Below are 18,561 nucleotides of genomic sequence, written 5' to 3'. Positions count from 1 at the left end.
GTCTAGCACAGCGGCCTCAGCAGCACTAGGAACCTTCCCGGGGGAGAAGCTCAGCCCAAGCGGTGTTGTAGCCAGACGAACCTGGTCAGGACGTCTCCCCCAACTTCCAGCCCAGCACCGGACACCACACCGGAGCCTCATTTCTACTGCCTCTGCCGTCCTAGCTCCTTGCAGCTGAGGTCACCAATACCCATCCCCCAAGCCCCCAGGCCAGTACCGATGGGGCAGGGAGTCTACCTCCCCTCCTCACCAACTATCTGATGGGTCCCGCCTCTCAGCCCAGGGGTTCACCTTTGTATTATTCTCCAAGGCTCTGTGCTGGCCACCAATTTTCAGGCCAGGTCAGGAATGACTCTTGGGAGCTGGTACTGGCTGAGTCACCAGTACTGGCTGAGGCCCCCGTCCCTCCAGCCAAACCCAGGCTGGTGCAGTCGAGACCTCTGAGATCCTGACCCCAAACCCAAATCCAAAGTCCTGCCCCACACCCTGCCTGACCCGAGCCCCACCAGATCTGTTTGCACAGCCATAGCCCATCACTGTCCTCCAGGCTTGACCCAGCATCAGCCCGCCCATGCCTAAGGTCCTCAGGACCTCGGGGCAGGATTCAGGGCTAGCCCTTGCCCATCCTGGTGGGTAAGTTTCAGGGTCAGTTTCCCAGCCTTCCCCATCCCTGTCATGGTTCTGAGAAGATAACTGCCTCCAGCCAGAGTCCTGAGTATAGAGCGAGGCTCTGATCCCGTCTCAGTCTCCAGGGAAGCAATGATGGCGATGGTGATGACAAGAGTCCATGTGTACTGAGCATCACTAAGGAACCCGGGCACTCTGACATGCTTGTGTGCGTTAGCTCATCTCATCTTCACAACAACCCTATTAGGCGAGCGTATATCCCCATTCGAGAGGAGGAAGCTGAGGCACTGAGAAGTAAAATAACCTCCCCAAGGTCCACAGCTAGTGAGGCAGGAGTCAAACCCTGGTCATTCAGCTCCCAAGCCTGCACCCTCACCAGCAGGCTACACTGCTTGTCATCTCACAGAGCGCCGTGCAGCCCAGGGTCCTCCCCTAAAAGCCGGGCATGCTGTGCCCACCTCCCAGCAGAACCCCAAGGGTCCCCAGAGGCAAGGTGTTGGGGGCATACGGGGTGAAGTCACACCAGGGCCCGGCGGTGCTGCCCAGCGCTTCGCCCCGAAGCTGCCTCTGCAGCAGGAGCAGGACTCCAGGCCCTTTCAGGCACACGGGTGCACCGCCAACAACCGCCTCGCTGTGAACCTGAGATGTCCCCAGGCAGGAGCTATCAGACTAGAACATCTCAACGTGAAGCCAGGCGCCAGGAGCCTGTCTGCCTCCCCAGCTCCCGTTCCCTGCTGCTTGCAGGGGCTAAGGCCAGATCAACGCCCCTCTCACCACAGAGGCCCCTCTAAGCGAGGGAGGCCTGGCCTGGCCACAGCCCGTCTGGACCCAAACGGAAGCCCCTGAGTCCACCCAGGCAACCCTAAGGGGCTATTTCTCAGAGCAGCACAGCCTTCAAGCTTGGCCCCTGCTGGATGCCTACCTGATTGCAAAGATAAAACTCTAACTTAGTTAATATCAACAGGTATCATTCACCAAGCACCTACTGAGTGCCAGGCGATCTTTTCCATCTTTGTGTTTTTAATCCCAACTATAGGCTGTGTGCACGCTAAGTTGCTTCAGTCATGTCCATCTCCATGAGAACCCATGGACTGTAGCTCTCCAGGCTCCTCTGTCCATGGGATTTTCCAGATAAGAATACTGGAGTGGGTTGCCACTTCCTACTCAAGGGGATATTCCCAACCCAGGGACCGAACCCGGGTCTCCTGCGTCTCTTGCACTGCAGGCAGATTCTTTACGGCTGAGCCATCGGGGAATCCCATAAGACCTGGTACAGCCAAAAGAAAAGAAATAAAAAGCAAACAGACAAAACGCAACTCGGCTGCATCCGCTTCTCTCCGCCTCCACCGCAGCACAGTCTCAGCCCCAAGGCCTTTGTACCCGCCTCAGCCCCGTGGCTCATCTCGCCCACTCCAGAGAGAGGCTCAACAGAGGGAGTCTGAGCATATCCTTCTCCTGCTCACAAGCTGTCCAAGGCTTTGTTTTGTCCTGGGAAAGAATCTTAACTTCTCCTTGCATGATGCTCTCCCAGTCCAGCTGCCATTCGCGTCTCAGCCCAGCACGCCCCTCACTGACTCAAGACTCCCCAACCTGCCCCCTTACGCCTCCCTTTGCCTGGTTGCTTTCTCCAAGTCCCTCCTCTGGCTGATGCCTTCCTTTCTTTTATCCATCTGGCTGCACCAGGTCTCAGTGGCCGCACACGGGCTCTTGGTTTCAGTATGGGGGATTCCTTCCCTGACCAGGGATGGAACCCGGGCCCCCTGCACTGGGAGTGTGGCGTCTTGACCACTGGACCACCAAGGCAGTCCCTGGTGCCCTTCTCATCCTTCAGGCCTCAGCTTACATGTGGACTTCCCAGTGACGTCTCCTCTAGAGCACCCCCCCACCCCACATCATCACTGCCACTCTGCTGGCCTCTCCCTGGCACCTCTAACCTGTGATCACGCCATCTACCTGTTTGTGTACCATCTGTCTCCTACCTGTCTCCCTCTGTCACAGTGCAAACTAATGGAAGGCCTGTCTGTTCACCACTGGGGTCCACAGGCACTCAGTCCAGCGTCCAGCAACCAAACAACGTTTGTTCCATGACCAAATTTCAGAGACGACGGGGAGGCCCTCTGCATGGGTTATCAAGCAGAATCATACCCCTGTTCAGCAAAAGAGGGAGAGGGCCTCTCTTCTTCTGAGGCGATGCACCAAAAGCTGCGTGAGCCTGGGGCAACCGGCGGTCATCTTTGCCACCAAGTTTTCTGGGAAATGATGGCAACTTAGTGGAAAGCGGAGCCAAGAGATGGCAAGACGTGGCCTGCTAGGGGGACGTTGTTGGAGACTCTGGACCCAGCCATTGCTAAAGCCCCCACCCCAAGGCAGCTCATGGAGGAGGACTCTGAGGCTGAGAGAGATGATGAGAACCCTCCAAGGGCAGGCCACCAGGAGAAACAGGGGCTGGAATCAGAGCCCAGGGCCCTCTACCACACAAGCAGAATCCAGTCCCTCGCGGCAAGCGTGAGCCCCTCCCCACAAGGACACAAGCCAAGTCTGCACAGGCCTGCCAGCTGACAGCCTAGGAAGATGGGAGGCGATTCCACGAGGAACTGAGACGCCTGGGCAAGAGCTCACCCTGAGCCAGGAAGAATAAGCCCCGTGTCTGGCCCTGCTGTGGGGTAGCGATGAGGACACATACAGAGAAGGGCGCTCCTAGGGCGGGCCTCACCCTGGCCCCGGGGACTCTTGACCCCTTGGGACTCTGGAGCCCTGGGGACTCTCGTCTAGAGCCTGTTCCACCACAAACTCCATAGCATAATAGGACAGAAGCAAGCCTTTGAGCACGGCATGAGGAACTGAAGCCCCCTCCCCACAGGGCACCCTAGATGAACCCCGTGATAGGAGACAGTCCTCAGCAGGAGATAGCAGGCAGTACCAGGCTCACTTATGAGTCAAGTCTCTGGGGGATGCCCAGAAGTCCTGCAGGAGAATGTGGCGGAAGGCTGAAGTCTTGAGAGGGCAGGTCGGAGTGAACATCACGGGGCCCGGGTTATACAGTCAACGCGACCTACTTAATCCTCCAGGTTGACAAGGCTGGAAGGGGGACACAGAGGCACGCCGCTCCCTGTCCCCCAGCTCCCCCCCAGGGACACTGTTTCTCCCACCCCACCCCGCTCCTCGGGCAGGACCTCTCTAATTCTACCCTCTCTCCCCAACTCCAGCCCCACCGCCCACCAGTGTGCTCTCAGACCCTGGGTTGGCACAGCTCCACCCTTGGCCCTGCCCCCTTGCCTCCTCGGGGACAGGACAGGACCGGGAGCAGGGGGCACCCACCTCTGTGGTGGTGACAGGAGTCTGGCCGATGCCCTTGTTGACCGCGTCCCAGGACCGGGCCGTCAGCATGCAGGCGAACAGGGGGTAGAGGTCGCCGGCTCCCAGGCGCTGGCTGTACTTCCTCACACTCTGCATGTCGGTCCAGATCAGCGACTGCCAGAGGCGACAGTAGTCCAGGCGGAACTCTTCCGTGAGCGCCTACAGCGGGGGCAGCATGGCAGGTCAGGGGACAAAGACCTTGTCTCCACCTGGTGTGACCACCGTGAGCAGGGGCGGGGGAGACCATGACACCTGTCCGTTCCCCCCCATAGTCAGCCATCCTTGAAGATGCAAGCACAAAGCTACTGTTGGGTCAGCCTTGGTCCTGGAGAGTGTTAGAGGCTACCACCAGCCCACCAAAATCTACACTCCCCTTTTCTTCCCCCGTACAGGCTACCACCAGGCCTTCCTCCTTTTTAGATGTAGCCCTCTGCCTGAGTGCTGACCGATGGGATGTGTCAGAAGCTCCACTTCCAGACCTGGTCTGTGAAAACGTTCCCAGGCATATTCCTCTGAGCCCTCACCCGACTCCTGGGGGCTGGTGGGCGAGACCCTCAAAGAGACCCCGGGAGGTGCAGCCTCGGTCAGCCTCTGCCTGCAGGCTCCTCCACGCACCCCGGACTGGTGTGTAAGCAGGCAATGAGATGTCTGTCGTGTCTGGGCCATCACTCATTTAGGGGCTGTGTCCACCCAAAACTAACATGCCCAGCATCACTGAGCCTTTCAAAGGAATCCCAGGTTTGGGGATGTGTGTGCGATCAGAGCTCTGACCAGAGGAGTGGGAGACCAGCAGGGAAACCTCGCCAGAACCATTGGCTTCATGGAATCAAACCAGGACCTGGGATCGGCAGGGAACTTGTCAACTTCCCGGCAGCAACACACGGCTCACTGGCACCAGCTCTCTGTCCCCAGTTCCAGAGGATGGACTCAGGGTCATCCAACCTCTGTGAGTTTCCCACCCCTCCATGCTTCCCCACTAAACACGACCTCCTCACTGCAGCTGAGTGACCCTGCCCCCTGCCCCATCTAAGCTCATCTGAGAGCAGCTCACCTCCCAGGGTCTGGCTGGCCTGGGTTTCCCTGGGGAAAAGGGATTTTTTTTTTTTTTTTTTTGGCAGCTGACAAAGTCGATTCACACATCCAGGTACAATCTCATCGACCCCTCAAGGCTGCTGCTAAACGAGGGATTATCATTCTCACTCTGTTGTTGGTGTTCAGTCACTCTGTCGTGTCTGACTCTTTGCGACCCCATGGACTGCAGCACACCAGGCTTCCCTGTCCATCACCACCTTCCGGAGTTTGCTCAAACTCATGTCCATTGAGTCAGTGATGCCATCCAGCCAACTTGTCCTCTGTCACCCCCTTCTGCGGAGCAAGCTGGGGCTCAGAGAGCTTGGAGAGCTCATGTGAGCATGACTTGCACAAAATGATGGCCCTAGGGTGTAGGGCAGCGCCCTCTCCAGCTACCTTGCCATTGATCCTGTTTCTGTGGTGGACAGGGGAGTTCAGAGGGCTCTGAACCAGGCAGGAGCAGAGCCTGGGGCCGGCCGGTGGGAAAGGGCCCTCCTACCTGGTACAGCCCGTGGTCCAACAGGACGATCTCCACCTTTCCCGTGTCCGGCCGCTTCCGCACCAGCACGTTGCCCGGGTGGGGGTCACAGTGCACGAAGCCGTTGACAAAGATCATCTCACTGTACATCCTGCCCAGGTGGCGTGAGATCTGAAAGAGAAGGGAGCCGGGTGGGAGCTGCACCGTGCTACCACCTGCCTCAGAGACTGGCTGGGCACGCGGCCACCTTCAAGAGGAAGGCCTGAGCAATCATGGTGGAAGCGATGGCTTGAGACCCTGTAGTTCTTGAGTTGACGAGAGAAGCTGATCGCTAATCCGGCTTTTCCTAACTTTAGCTCCACGTTCGATTCAGCTGGAACTCAGAAATGTTGGGGGTGGTCCCCAGGCATCTGTAGTTTTTTAAGCGTCCAGGGTGATTTTAATGGATGGCGAGACGGGAGAACCGCTGCTTCTAGGGTTCCTAAAGGCTGTAACACCCACCTCTCCACACTTCCCTGTTTTTTTTGTGAGTCTTTTTCCCTTCTTTCTTATCACTCCCTCTTCACTTTTTCCCCCCAAAGCTGAATGTGGGTTGGAAAGCTGGGTTGGGGGTAGGGATCATTCTCTCTGCCCCTCCTCCAAGGCCGGGGGTGCTGAGTACCAGGGACAGGTGGCCCCAGCATCTCCAGGTCAGCTCCAGGGGCACCTGGAGTCACATGCCCGCCTCCCCTCTCCCTTCAGGCCCCTTTCCCTACTCCCCTCCCCAGCAGAGCCCAATGCTAATCTGATTTATGATGTCTGCACAGAAGAAATGACACTGGAGAGGCCATTTAAATCATCCTGTCAGGGCCGCTCTCCCTGCCCAGGCAGCCTCCTTATCTCTACTCCCTTTTTATTAAAGCTAAAAGCCTTTTCCCAGCTAGGGAACAGCTGCTGAAGAGAGGCAGACCCGGCCCCACAGATGGTCTGTTGACAGGTTTCCAGGGGACAAAGGGATGCTCATCCCAGGAAGCTGATGTCCTGAGGGCACACGCTGCCCTCAGTATCCCTCAGCCTCGCCTGGACCCCATGGGCACTAACAAACATATCTCAGCCAGAGGAGAGGAGGGGCCCCCGGGGTAAGGAACACGGAACTAGGGCCTTAAGATAAAGACTCAAGTCCTTTCCTTGGCCTGCGTGTGTGTTCAGTCGTTTAGTCGTGTCCGACTCTTTGCAACCCCTGGACTGTTTAGCCCACCAGGCTCCTCTGTTCATGGGACTTCCCCGCAAGGATGCTGGAGTGGGTTGCCATTTCCTCCTCCAGGAGATCTTCCCAACCCAGGGATCGAACCCATACCTCCTGCATTCTCTGCATTGGTTCCTTGGCCTACAAAGTCTGCTTTGACCAGGCCCAGCCTCCATCCCTGGTCTCAATCTTGTACCACTGACATTCCAGCCATAATTGATCTCTCTTCTCAAATAATCCCTGTGCCTTCCTACTCTGGTCCTTTGCACATGATGTTTGTTCCAGGAGCATCATTCCATTTCCCCTTCACCTGGTTCACTCCTCTCTTCCTTCCCATCCCAGCTGAGCATCATTTCCCTGGGGATGCCTCCCCTGCCCTCCTAGATTAAACGAGGTTCTCCTGCCATACACTCTCATAGGATGCTGCAGACTGTTCCTTTTCCTTTTTTTTTTTTAAACGGTGCTGCTTTTTGTTTTGTTTTCAGTTTTATTTATTTATTTTTGATGGGGCTGGGTCTTCATTGCTGTGCAGGCTTTTCTCTAGTTGCAGCAAGCAAGGGCTCCTCTCTAGTGTAGCCCTCACCTGTGGTGTGCAGGCCTCTCATTGTCCTGGGCTCTCTTTCTTGGGGGCACAGGCTCTAGGGCATGCAGGCTTCAGCACTTGGGGCACACGGGCTCAGAGCGGCCCTCCTGGGCTCTAGAGCACATGCTCAACGGTTGTGGTGCACGGGCTTAGCTGCTCTGCAGCATGCGGGATCTTCCTGGACCAGAGATCAAACCTGTGTCTCCTGCACTGGCAGGCAGATTCCTTACCAGTAAGCCACGAGGGAAGGCCTGTAGTTTGTTTTTTTTGTTTGTTTTTTTAATCACTAGCACACTCTTTGTGTTCTTATTTGATTAACAACCATCTGGCCCACTGTTGTAAGCTCCTATGATGACTGGAACTGATTGTTTCATTACATAGTTTCATTGAGGTCTAAGTTCCATATCATAGACTGGCTCTGTTATCCATCCCCTTGCCTGTAAACAGGCCAAACATGTGAATACAGGACTCTGCCTTCAACATGAGTGAGACCCTGGTCTCTCCACATTTTTCTGAGATGCCACGGTTCTCGCCTCTGATGCTTATCCTAACCCCATTAGTCTCCTCTGAATCCCAATCCATGATAATTGACCTCAAATTCAACCATCAAGAATAATTCTACTTTAGTAACCACAGCTGTCATCCTTATTAAAGGGCCCTAAAACTAAGCACAACTGTTATCCCCATTTTGCAGATTAGGAACTAAGATTTGTCAAAGGTTTAACTTACCCAGAGCTACCTGGCTGGAAAGAAGCAAAGCCAGGATTCAAACCAAGTGAAACCTAGGCTTCTAGGAACCATAATTCTATACTGGCTCACAAGGACGTCTGCACTTCTCAATTGAACTTCATGACCTTGAACAAGTTAGTCAAACTGTCAGCTTCAGTAACACAGAAATAATAATAGTGCCACCCTCACAGATGACGGTCGGGCAAATGACAGCATCGTGGTGCTTGGAACCCAGCATGACGCCCGCTAGTGCCCCTGATTCCTCATAATACTCCTGGAGGGGCCTAAGACTAGGTTTCAATGTACCTGTTTGTTTTTTAAGAAGTTAGTTTATTTACTTATTTATCTCTGGCTGCATCAGTTCTGAGCTGTGGCACGCGGGTTCCAGGGCGTGTGGGCTCAGTAGCTGGGGCGTGTGGACTTAGTTGCTCTGCAGCACACGGAATCTCAGTTCCCCGACCAGGGACTGAACCTGAGCTCCCTGCGCTGGAAGGCAGAATCTCAATCACAGGATCACCAGGGAAGTCCCTACTTGTGCCTTTTAAAGGAATGATGGAATGAGGGTTAAAGAGGCTAACTGAAGTCCTGAGGCTCCGACTGTGCCATCAGGGCCCTGCTACCACGCACTCCAGCTCCCATCATTTCTCCTGGGGGGAAAGGAACCCAGTACCTCAGTGTCTGTTGGCAGCAGGAACAGCCTTTGCCCCGTGTCAAGTCTCAGACTCTGGCTGAGATGGGGGGTATTTCCTGGGAGAGGGAGCCAAGCCAGAGCCAGTCCCTGGATGAGCCAGCAGGTCCCTACCTCGGCACCCCCAAGAACCCCTTTTAGGGAGGCTCTTGGGAGCTCTATGGAGCCGAACCCTGAAGGGCCGTATCTGCCAAACCAATTGCATTTATTAAGTCATAATTCATTTTTATTTGTCAAGGACGCATATGAGGTCCAATCAGGGCTCCTGATCAGCCCAAGATAAGCAGGGCAGCCAGATGGAGCTGACGGAATTTCAGCCCAAAGCAGAGAAATGACATTTCATTTAGTCTGAGCCAACCTGTCATGGGGAGATGTATGATCTCCTCGAAGCTTTTTGAAATATTGCTGATCGCTATAGGCCCCATATTACGACATTGAGAGGTGGCCCCGAGGGGTCTGGGGACTCAGGCTGGGGGAGCCTTGGCCCATGAGAACTGAGCTGCTGCTACGGGACGAGGAAGAGCAAGAGGCTGCCGACCGCGGCTCAAATGCAAAGCGTTAGTCTCTCAGTCGTGTCCGACTCTTTGCGATCCCGTGGACCGGAGCCCGCCAGGCTCCTCTGCCCATGGGGATTCTCCAGGCAGGAATTCTGGAGTGGGTTGCCATGCCCTCCTCCAGGGGATCTTCCCAACCCAGGAATTGAACCAGGGTCTTCTGCACTGCAGGCAGATTCTTTACCACCTGAGCCACCAGGGAAGCCCTTCCCCATCTGGCTGCCCCTACCTGGCATCTTTCCTTTTGGGGGCTGTTTCTGATGTTCATTTTAACCAGATATCACCTGGACAGGCAGATGGGGAAGGCAGAGACAGGACTGGGGTCCAGCCTGTGCCACTGGCTTCACCCTGGGGCCACCCTAGCACTGCCACTGCGGGCACAAGCAACCTGGCGGCCAAGTCACCTCCCCTCTCAGTCTGGGTCTAAGTTCCCTTAGCTGATAAGTGGGACTGGCCCCATCTATTCTACTTCCTCGCAGAGCAACCTTGAGATTCAAGGTCAAAATGTGACTGCACAAAAGGGAACGCACTTTACACAGGATACTATATGACACAAAGATGCTTGCTTTCTATAATGAAGTATCTTAGTATTTTAAACTTGGGAGAAAATATACCCATTATCACCATCAAAGAGTAATTTTCAAAAAGTTAAAAAACTTGAATATGGTACAAATATAGACTGAACATGTGTCAGAGGTTGTGAAACTCATCAATACAGGAGCCCGCAAGAAGGTAGCTACTGCTAAGTCACTTCAGTCGTGTCCAACTCTGTGCGACCCCATAGACGGAAGCCCACCAGGCCCCACCGTCCCTGGGATTCTCCAGGCAAGAACACTGGAGTGGGTTGCCATTTCCTTCTCCAATGCATGAAAGTGAAAAGTGAAAGTGAAGTCGCTCAGTCATGTCTGACTCTTTGCGACCCCATAGACTGCAGCCCACCAGGCTCCTCCATCCATGGGGTTTTCCAGGCAAGAGTACTGGAGTGGGGTGTCATTGCCTTCTCTGCAAGAAGGTAGAGCTAGTTCAAATTGAAGATTTTCAGGGACTGGGAATTTATGGGCATTTAAACAGGAATAAGAGGCTAAGATTCCAGGATTAGATACAAAACTGGTTATTGGCTGACTGGGCAATAACGAAATCATAACCTTTGGGTTATCTTTTCCAGTGGGGAGGAGTTATTGGCATCTCTACTGGATAAGATCTACAGGTTGACATATGACTTCAGCCTAAGCCCTTAATTGTCAACAGCAAAGTCAGACAAAAGTACATTCCCTTAGATACTAAAAAATCCTCAGGTAGGCTGCTTAAACAAATGCTCAAGGATGACTTTGAAAGGACAAACTGCACACTCCCATCTCTAAATTTGGGGTAGCTTTTCCTTTTCCTGGCCACACTACACAGCATGTGGGATCTTAGTTCCCTAACCGGGGATTGAACCCAGGCCTCCTACATTGGGAGCACAGAGTCTTAACCACTGGACCACCAGAGAAGTACCTCAGTGATTTTTCTTATCTATCAGAGTTGCAGTAAATTGTAAATTGCCGAGAGAAAGGCAGCCAGTCCCCTCCCTCCTACTCACAGAAGCACCGAGAGTCGCAGAGGAAACCTAAGGCCATTACTGGGTACAAAACCCTCTCTCCATCCCTTCCATATACCTGGTTCTATCTCCTCCTCAAGAACAAACAATTTTAAATGAGGCTGCAGTGAACGTGGGCGAGCAGGTATCCTTTTCGTATGGGTTTCATTTCCTTTGGATGTATACCCAGAAGTGAAACTGCTGGGCTATATGGTAGGTCTGTTTTCAGTGTTTTGAGGAACCTCCATATGGTTTTCCATAGTGGATGCACCAACCTGCATCCCCACCAACAGTGCACAAGGGTGCCCTTTTCTCCACCTTCTCACCAAGGCCGTTATCTCTTGTCCTCTCGATGACAGCCATTCCAGCAAGTGTGAGAGGGTGTCTCATTGCGTGGTTTTTGTTTGTATTTCCCTGACAAGTAGTGGTGGTGAACACCTTCTCGTGTGCCCCTTGGCCATCTGTATATCTCCCTGGGAGAAATGTCAGCTTCTCTAAGGCTGCCCCTTACCCCGTTAAGGGCAGTTATCTGCCTAAAGACCGGAGTCCCGCCTTTTCCCAATGGTAACAGCTGACACTCTGTGCCACCCACCATTTCAGGCAAGTTATCTGAACGCACAGCCACCTCTGCAGGAGACAGGTGAGGGAAGCGAAATACAAAAAGAGGAGGCAGCTTGGTTACCTGGCCAGCAGTTAGTGAAACCAGGGTCCAATCCAGGCGGCCTGGCTCCAGGGAGCACAGTTTCAATCACCAACCCCTTCTGCTTCTCCACTCACGGGAAAGCTCCTTACTGGAGGCAGAAACTGCACCAGAAATCCTCTGCAGGTCCCCACAGCAACCAAGAAAGCATTCCATTTGGAGAAAAGAGGCACAGTGGGAAATCCAAGGCTGTTTGTCTAACCAAAAATACACTGTTAACTAAAGCCATAGTATAGCTCTTTTTAGGGGAAAAAAAAAATCAGTGACAAGTTTTTAACAGTTCCATGTAAAAAGAATGTGCCACTCACATAAGTGATTTCAGTAATCATGTAACCCCTTTATGTTTCTAACAGTAGGGAGGGGAAAAAAGAACAGAAATCTATTTTTTTTTTTAAGTTTGAATAAAGAATTAAATTAGTAAATAATATCTAAATCAGAGTTATTTTTTTATTTTTCTCAAAACTTGAGTTGGTTGAAAGCACTTTAATTATTCTATAATTACATGGATTAATGTATTCCCACCCCCCACGGGAAAGTCTATGTTCTTGGGGGTGTCATGGAAGCAAGGCCAAGATATTAATAATCACACAAGTAGCCCGATATTAAGTATAAAAAGGTTAGTAATTCGAGCTCTCTTTGCCATTTCCCTGGTGGCTGCCCAGGCTTCTAGAGGCCAGAACCACAGCCTTCAGGGCCAGACAACTGCCCCAACCACTTTCCCCTCCACCTCAATCCCACCCCTGGGATATATAAGCCTCAGTTCCTCACTGCTTCCCAATCACAGAGTGGTCAATCTCAGCCAGCAAAGTCCCTGAGAGTGAAGACAGAGGGAACTTCAGCCACACATGGCTGGGAGATGTAGCGAGGAAGAAAGAGGAACTGGGTTCACTGACAGGAACCTGGGGGAGTTTCTCTCATCTCGGAGCCTCCAGGAGCTTGGTGAGAGCTTCTCTAGACTCGGCTTGAACCGGGACAGTGCTTGAGAACGAGGGCATGGAGTATCCACAGGCCAATAAGGGCTCCTGGCTAGTGACACTCACAGGGTCATGGCTACCAGCGGGGCGGGGAGTGGATCCAGGGGCCACGGCTCCAGGAAGACACAGATATCAACCTCTGACATCCCCACTATGGGCAGCAATTCACTCTGAAGAAATATGTGTCCACATCCATCCACCCTACCGAGGTCAGTATTTTAAAAAAAATGACCAAAGAGTTTTTCCCTAAATTTCCCCCTTCTTTTGGCAAATATTTTATTGCCAGAGTTCCAATAAAATAGGCTGTGCTGAGTATGGACTGTGGGTCCTGCCCCACCTGCTTCACGTTTCAATCATCAAACAATCCAACACTTGTTTTTTTTTTTCTGGCTGCACCACAGGGCGTATAGGATCTTAGTTCCTTGACCAGGGATCAAACCTGTGCCCCCTGCGATGGAAACATGGAGTCTTAGCCACTGGAAGCACAAGTCTTAACCACTGGACCAGAAAAGTCCCTGATGCTCTCTTGCATCCACTTTACAGCAGGCAACTGAGGTTTCCCAAGGATGATGTGCACCCCCAAGGCGACACAGTTCTTAAGCAGCAGAGCCAGCGCGAGAATCCAAGAAGGCCAACTCCAAAGCGATGCTGTCCCCACTCGTGACACCCCTGCTGCTGGGGAAATGAGTCTCCAGGAGCCCACTTGTGCACCTAGATGCCTCCAACATCCCCGAGCTTCTAACGACCTGATGTGAGAGGTTACAGAGAGGGGGCGATGGGAGGAGATGTTTTTACTCTAGTGATTTCAGTTAGTCTTGTTGTTAGTCGCTCAGTAATGTCCGACTCTTCTGTGACCTCAAGGACTGTAGCCTGTCAGGCTCCTCTGTCCATGGAATTTCCTAGGCATGAATAGTGGAGTGGGTTGCCATTTCCTTCTCCAGGGGGGTCTTCCTGACCCAGGGATCAAACTCATATCTCCTGAACTGGCAGGTGGATTCTTTACCACGGAGCCACCAGGGAAGCCCTGTGATTTCAGTAACCGGAGTCTTTGTGCCTCTTCGGCTTCTCCTCCCTGGTCTTCTGAGTGCCTTCCACCACACAGTCAGAGAGGCTCCTAAATGGGAAATGACACTGAGCACTAAGGCAGAGTCCTGAACAGTGCGAGCTGGGATCGGGCAACAAGAGGGAACCCCCCAGGCAGTATGGCTTTTAGAAACAGAATGCTCAACCAATGACCACTGATCACCCCTGAGTGGACACACTCATGGACAGCAGAGGTAGGTGGACAGGAGAGAATTAAGAAGATTCTCAGAGATTCTATGGAGGAAGACGTGCCGCTATGACTAATAATGTCATGAATTATAAATGACTTTTCTTTTTTTTTTTACAAAACCTCACAGCCTGCAAGGCCTGCACAACCACCCCACGAAGGAAGTACTGTTATCCCTACAATTGTATAGATGAGGAAACCCAGGGGCACCTGGCCAATAAATGGCAGAGCCATGCACACCCCCAGGGGGCCCGACTTCAAACCCTCTGCCCTGCCTGCCACACGCCCAAGCTCAATGACACCTGGCCAGCCCACTTCTCCCACACTCTGTCCACAGCTCTCCTATAGCTCTGACATGCCAGGCCTGCACACAGTAGGTACTCAAGAAACATCTGCTGGAAAACACGTTTGAGATCTCTTCACTGCTTCTCCAGTGACGCAGGATGGAAAGACTACCAGAAAGAAGGAACATGGCAAGGGGAGCTGGAAACACGTGTGATGGAACCCAGGCCCTGACTGCCCTTCCTCACCAGCCCAGCTAAAATGACTGGAAAGAAGGCAAAAAAGGCTGAGACCCCCCGCCTCCCCCCGCAACAGTAGAGAGTAGAAGGGCCAACAACAGCAGGCAAAGCGATTAGCAAGGCTATGTTTGCAGGGGGAGCAGACAGCCACTGAGAAATGGCGCAGCAGGCGACAGTGGGGAACTGGATGACAGCTGTCTCAGACCAGAGAGGCCAGCCCAGCAGGGCCCTGGGACCTCTGAGACACAGGCTGGGGTGCAAAGTAAGACCTAAACCTCCAGATCCCCTCCCGATCCCGATGGAAGACATGATTTGCTCTCTGGAGTGGTAAAAAGACAGATTCTGCCACACACACCACAGACCAGAGCGCCACCCTGAGGACAGAGGACCCGGCCCAATTCCACATAATGACCATGCAGAGCACCCGGCCCTCTTTCCCCAGCAGGCTCCTGGGCCTCTGGAGTGGACAGGCTGGTGTCTCTTGCAAGCCCCTCATCTCTGCATCCAGCTCATCCTTACCGGACTGTGCATGTAGGCCACCAGGCCTCTAGTCCCCATCTCATCCAACCCCAGCTCCTGACTTTGTCACCTTTCTCTCGGCTAATTTCACACAAATTCAATAGGGCCTCGGCCCAGGTAGGGTCTTAAACACACTCTCACTAAAATCCAATTAACCTTCGATAAAGGTCCCGCAATCAATAGTCATCCTGTGGCTTGAGGAGGCTGCATCCAGCCCAGGCAAGCACGCTCCCACATGACCTTTATTCTTAATGAAATCAATGACAGTCACTGTCACCAGCTCTTAAAGTGACTGGCAAATATGATCACTGGGTCAGGCCCTCAGTAATATGCCGCTTCTGGGCTCAGAGCAGAGACGAATGAGGGCCCCTGCAGGCTGCGGGCACTGCAGGCCCCACACTGGGCAGAGAGCCCACCTAGGCAGGGCAGCCACGTGCCTGGATGCACAAAACAGCGGAGGTGAGGCCTGAGGGCCCACCTGGGGCAGCCAGGGGCCCCCTGGCCCTGTGGCAGGTGGCTCCTGAACTCCAGTGAGTGTCTGAACCACCTGGAGAGTTTGTAAAAATGCTGATTCTCGCAAGCCCTCCCACCCCAGATTCTGATAAGTCGGTTTGGGATGGGGCCCAGGCAACTGCATTCAGGTCTTATCTCCTGGCAAGCCGAGAGCGGCTCTTCTGTAAAGTATCCGAGCAGAACAGACCCTTAAGAGTCCAGCTAACCCAACACCTCCAGTAAGCATATTGAGGCCCAGAGAAGGAAGCAATTTGTCCAAGGTCACACAGCGGCCCACTGGCAGAGATGGAGCCTGAACCCAGGTCTCTGGCCTGCTAACATGGTGTTTTCTTAGCTGAGTCTATCAGGAACTGGCCACTTAGACTGGTCTTCAGGTCCTCACATATGAGGCCCAACTGGGCTGGGGTGCTGTGGGGTGAGGGGGGCCTCTTCAAGGGAAGTGGGGACGACTAACTGCTGGAGGGATCTGCAGCCCTGCCCATCTCCCCTCCAGAGCCACTTCCTGCTGAGCCAACAGCTTGTAGCAGCCAAGATGCCACTAACTACCCTTCCCCCCAGGATCGTGGCAAGATCTGCCTCTGGTCACTCCCCCCTGTCCCCTGCAGGACATGCCAAGCGACACTCAGCCAGGCAGTCCTCAGCAGGGACAGTGACGCCAGGGACAGGCCCACTCAGGCCCACAGTCCTAGGGAGGCTTCGGAACCTCAAAAGTTTGTTAGAAACTTCCATTCACATGGAGTCTTTCACGCTACTCACAAATATACACACACATATACACACAAATATACATACACACCCCACTAATCTTCCATGAGGCCTGTGGCTTTGACGTTGGCTGGGAATTGGGAAATTAACCTAATAACAGGTTAATTTCTGCACAGCAAGGCCTGTTCCTCATCCACTCCTAATATCACTGATGGTCAGCAGAGCACATGGCCCACCGCCCACGGCCTAGTCTAACGTTCCTGTGCAAGGATTGAATGACATCATCTCGGAACACTACCAAAGAGCCTCCCAGGTCACGTAAACCCTAGAAGCCAGGGGCAGGGGCTTAAGAGGAGAAGGAATTAAGACAGTATGGTATTATCAGAAGGACAGACCTACAGACCAAGGGAAGAGAACAGAGCCTCCAGAAAAGACCGGCAGCGGCCTGATGACAAAGATGCCAGGTCTAAACTACCACGCGGTATGATGCCATTAACACGCAGTTCAGGGAGGTGACAGAGGTCATAACAGCAGTGGCTCTGGGGGCAGTAAGAAGGGTGTGGACTCTGAGGGGGCATGAGGGGCCTGCCATGGGGCTAGAAATGGCTTGTGTCTTTGCCCAGCTGGTGAGTACATGGGATGTCCATATGACAACACACGAGGTGTTCCATGAAGATCTGAGACCTCATGTAAGTTATCTTCCTTCCCTGAGTCCTCTTGATTCTTCATCCCTAGAATGGAGACAAGACCTCCCTCCCTCCTAAGATTGTGACACAGAATGAGCATGGCACCCAGAGTCAGGCAGTGAGTAAACATCAATGGTCAAAGGAGGTAACAGAGAAAGGGCAAGCCCCAGGGATGATGATAATAATGAAAACAGCAACAACCATCAACTAGCTACCAATTTGGAGCTTTAGCCATGCACTAGGAGGGTGAACCTAGTCCTCTAGAAAATGGAACAACGCTTGTATGAACTTGACGTGAGCTAGAGAGAGGAGGGCTGCATTCGGATGGTGCCCTGGGAGTTGGCAAAGGTTCTGTCAGTATTCCAACTCCTTCTTCGAGGAGTTACTGGCGTGGCTGTCAGCCTACTAGACTCAGGTTCCCCTGCAGCCCCGGGCAGAGATGCCTGGGAGGAGGATGGAGAAGGTGGAGGAGAAAGGACTCGGAACTCATGCCGACCTGGCTTCCGCTCCTGACTGTCCCTGCTAGCTCTGTGATGCTAGGCAACCTGTTTAACCTCTCTGAGCTTCAGCTTCTCATCTAGAAATGGGATTAATGAGATATCCTTGACAGGGCATCTGTAAGGAGTAGATTATATGTTGTCACATGTTTGGTTCCTATTAGCTGCTAATAAAAAGCAGAGACATTACTTTGTCAACAAAGGTCCCTCTAGTCAAGGCTATGGTTGTTCCAGTAGTCATGTATGGATGTGAGAGTTGGACCATAAAGAAAGCTGAGCACCAAAGAATTGATGCTTTTGAACTGTAGTGTTGGAGAAGACTCTTGAGAGTCCCTTGGACTGCAAGGAGATCCAACCAGTCCATCCTAAAGGAGATCAGTCCTGGGTATTCATTGGAAGGACTGATGTTGAAGCTGAAACTCCAATACTTTAGCCATCTGATGCGAAGAGCTGACTCATTTGAAAAGACCCTGATGTTGGGAAAGATTGAGGGCAGGAGGAGAAGGGGACGACAGAGGATGAGATGGCTGGATGGCATCACGGACTCGATGGATGGGAGTTTAAGTGAACCCCGGGAGTTGGTGATGGACAGGCCTGGTGTGCTGCAGTCCATGGGGTTGCAAAGAGTTGGACACGACTGAGCAACTGAACTGAACTGAGCTGCTAATAATAATTATTGCTATTGTTTTTCCCAGACCAGATTGATATCAGCCTGCCGGACTTTGCATGTTCACAGAAAATAAAACCAACACTCTACTCCAACCTTGCCTCATAGAGGTCAACCCAGGGCACGAGGCTGGCTTAATTTGTCTGCTAATTCATAGGATGTCCACCAGAGTCTGCTCTGCACAGAACACCGGCTTTATCTGCAAAGCTGATTCAAGAGGGTTGAAGTCGGAGCTGTCGAGCCCAGGCCCCCAGAGGACATCACCCAGCCCCAGCTCCCACCAGCCACCTCCAGCCTTCTCCCAGGTAGCCTCACTCAGCCAGGAGCAAGCAATTCAGAGCAAATCTCTGTGTGCACTTTGAAAATCAGAGCTGCCTCTGGTTAAACACCATCACAGCTCTGGGCTCACTGGACCCCAAGAGATGAATGGATTCAGGGGTGCAGCTGGCACGAGAAGCCCACTGCTGCTGGCAGGAAGTAAATTCCAGTAACTTGAAGCCCTTGGGGTCTGCCCTACTCGGCAGGCAGAGAGACCCTGCTCCCCTTTACGACTAGGATAAACAAGAGGTAACCTCCCCTCCCCTCCCCTCCCCTCCTCCCTGGCGCCAAAGACTCTGTACT

General features: G+C 53.0%; 1 protein-coding gene across 2 annotated transcripts in view; it reads right to left on the bottom strand.

The window, feature by feature from the left end:
- Window positions 1-18,561, bottom strand: part of ADCK1 (aarF domain containing kinase 1) — a 138,173-nt gene that overhangs the window by 2,641 nt on the left and 116,971 nt on the right. For both annotated transcript variants that reach the window (XM_010844396.1, XM_010844397.1), the window contains exons 8-9: window positions 5,555-5,704; window positions 3,946-4,143 (exon numbers count right to left, since the gene is read on the bottom strand). In XM_010844396.1, coding sequence (XP_010842698.1) covers window positions 3,946-4,143; window positions 5,555-5,704 — 348 coding nt within the window. The remainder of the gene's footprint in view (window positions 1-3,945; window positions 4,144-5,554; window positions 5,705-18,561) is intronic.

Source organism: Bison bison, unplaced genomic scaffold (genome assembly GCF_000754665.1).
Source record: "Bison bison bison isolate TAMUID 2011002044 unplaced genomic scaffold, Bison_UMD1.0 scf7180017864201, whole genome shotgun sequence".
Classification (NCBI taxonomy): Eukaryota; Metazoa; Chordata; class Mammalia; order Artiodactyla; family Bovidae; genus Bison; species Bison bison.
This window is presented reverse-complemented; position numbering and strand designations above follow the sequence as displayed.